Genomic DNA, 1,992 nt, shown 5'->3' on the forward strand with positions numbered 1-1,992 from the left:
GTTACTTTTAATTTTTTATCCTACAGTGCGTGCTTATAAACCAAAAATCCTTTAAAGGTGTCAGTGGACAATTCCATCAATCGTTTGCAGCCCAAATGACCCAATTTACGCACCCAAAACAATATTACAGCCTTAAAGTTAGGCCCGAAGGTCATATTCTCTCAGGTCCTGCCCACAAAAACGCCAGGTGCCAAGTTTTCTTTCTCTGTGAACGTGTCGTTCTCCTATTGGACCCATATTCCCAAAGCCCTCCAAAATTCAAAAATCCATTTCAGTCAATTCACTAATCCCTACGAAAATTTCCCAAAAACAAAACCAAGCGGTTAAGAGAATCTCCACTGTCATTTCACTTCCAATCCAACGGCCAGAGATCTCAATCCGCGTACTCCACTATCATTGGCCCACCTCATTTTCCCTTCTCCTATATAAACCCCAGGCACCCGTTTATTGCTTCACAATTATTCTCCGTCCTCGCGTTCGCCCTTTCCAAAAAGAAGGGTCGCTTCTCTCTCCACGGTTAGTTTCGAATTCTTGTCTGACAAGAATCAATCAATGGCTGGTAGAGGCAAGACTCTAGGATCTGGAGCCTCAAAGAAGGCTACTTCAAGGAGTAGCAAGGCTGGTTTGCAATTTCCAGTGGGTCGTATTGCTAGGTTCTTGAAGGCCGGCAAGTATGCTGAGCGTGTTGGTGCCGGCGCTCCTGTTTACCTTGCTGCTGTTCTTGAATATCTAGCTGCCGAGGTAATAACGCCTTTATTTCTTTCTTCAATTTTGTGTCTTTGAAGTGTTTTGGCGATGGTTTTGTGTGATTCCAGTTCGTGAATCTAGGGTTCTTTAATTTGGGTGATTTTTCTTGGAATTAGCTTGTTTTCTTTGGGGATTATGGTGTTAATTGTGTTTTTGAAGGGGTGGCAACGGTCACACTTGTGACCTTGTTATCGATTTTTCAGAATCTAGGGTTTGAACTTGTTCCCGAGTCTAATTTGGGTTTTCAAGCTTTAATTAAATATTTTTCTAATTTTTAAAATTTAGTTCAAGTTTGAGTACTGGATTGTGTTAATTTTTCAATGAATTTGGGGTTCAAAATTTTATGAATCTGAACTTCCAGTTTTGAATCCAAAATTAGGTCATGATTAATTAATCTTTTTATTTTTTTTATTTATAAATTGGTTTTATGTTTGATGGGTTTTTTCTATGTTGTCTTTGCTTTCAGGTTCTTGAATTGGCTGGAAATGCAGCAAGAGACAACAAGAAGACCCGTATTGTGCCACGCCACATCCAGCTAGCAGTTAGGAATGATGAGGAACTCAGCAAGCTTCTTGGTGATGTTACAATTGCCAATGGGGGTGTCATGCCCAACATTCACAACCTTCTCCTCCCAAAGAAGTCTGGTGGCTCCTCTAAGGCCCCTGCTGATGATGACAGTTAGATTTGAAGGAAGAGATTTAAAGCAATATATTTCTGTTACTGTGATTTCACTATGATATCAAGTCTTTTAGTTTAATATTTTTTTTTCAGTTTTTAGGATTTGGAGGTCTGCGTTCAGGCAAGGGTAGTTTTAGTAGTTAGTGCTGTGAATATAAATTGATCTTCTTTGTGCTCCTGTAACGTTGAATTTTTTTTTTTCTTTCCCGTAATGATAATTATTGCACGATTTGAATTTCATCCAGGTGGCCTCTTCCCTGCTTGGTTATTATTGATTGCTTCTTCGTAGCTTATTGTTTTGATAGTAGTTGAATGAGATGCGTGGAAGTGGGCAATGGTGTTTTGATTGATATTTGGAAGGCATAAACATAAGAAGACTCTAATTGTTTAGATTCATATCATTTTCTTCTATTTTAACTTCTTTTAAACTTGTACAACTTGTATCTGGTGATTTTGAGCAGAATGTGGAGGGTTGGAAGGGTAGAGGGGTGATTTGGATATTAGGAATGGACTGCGTTTCTGTTTCTGGGAATAGATCTGCCATGATTAGAATTATTTAAGGTCAGC

The 1,992-nt window shown here is 39.0% G+C and overlaps 1 protein-coding gene across 2 annotated transcripts; it reads left to right on the forward strand.

The window, feature by feature from the left end:
* Positions 1-443: 443 nt before the first annotated feature.
* On the forward strand, positions 444-1,669 carry LOC105119352 (histone H2A.6). Of its 2 annotated transcripts, none has more exons than XM_011017479.1 (2): positions 444-741; positions 1,214-1,624. In XM_011017479.1, the coding sequence occupies exons 1-2, from the start codon at positions 553-555 to the stop codon at positions 1,427-1,429; spliced, it is 405 nt and encodes a 134-aa protein (XP_011015781.1). In that variant the 5' UTR covers positions 444-552; the 3' UTR covers positions 1,430-1,624. The 2 variants fall into 2 exon arrangements, with proteins under 2 accessions (XP_011015781.1, XP_011015784.1); XM_011017482.1 differs by having other exon boundaries at positions 447-744; positions 1,217-1,669.
* Positions 1,670-1,992: the final 323 nt, after the last annotated feature.

Source organism: Populus euphratica, unplaced genomic scaffold (genome assembly GCF_000495115.2).
Source record: "Populus euphratica unplaced genomic scaffold, PopEup_1.0 scaffold2811.1, whole genome shotgun sequence".
Classification (NCBI taxonomy): Eukaryota; Viridiplantae; Streptophyta; class Magnoliopsida; order Malpighiales; family Salicaceae; genus Populus; species Populus euphratica.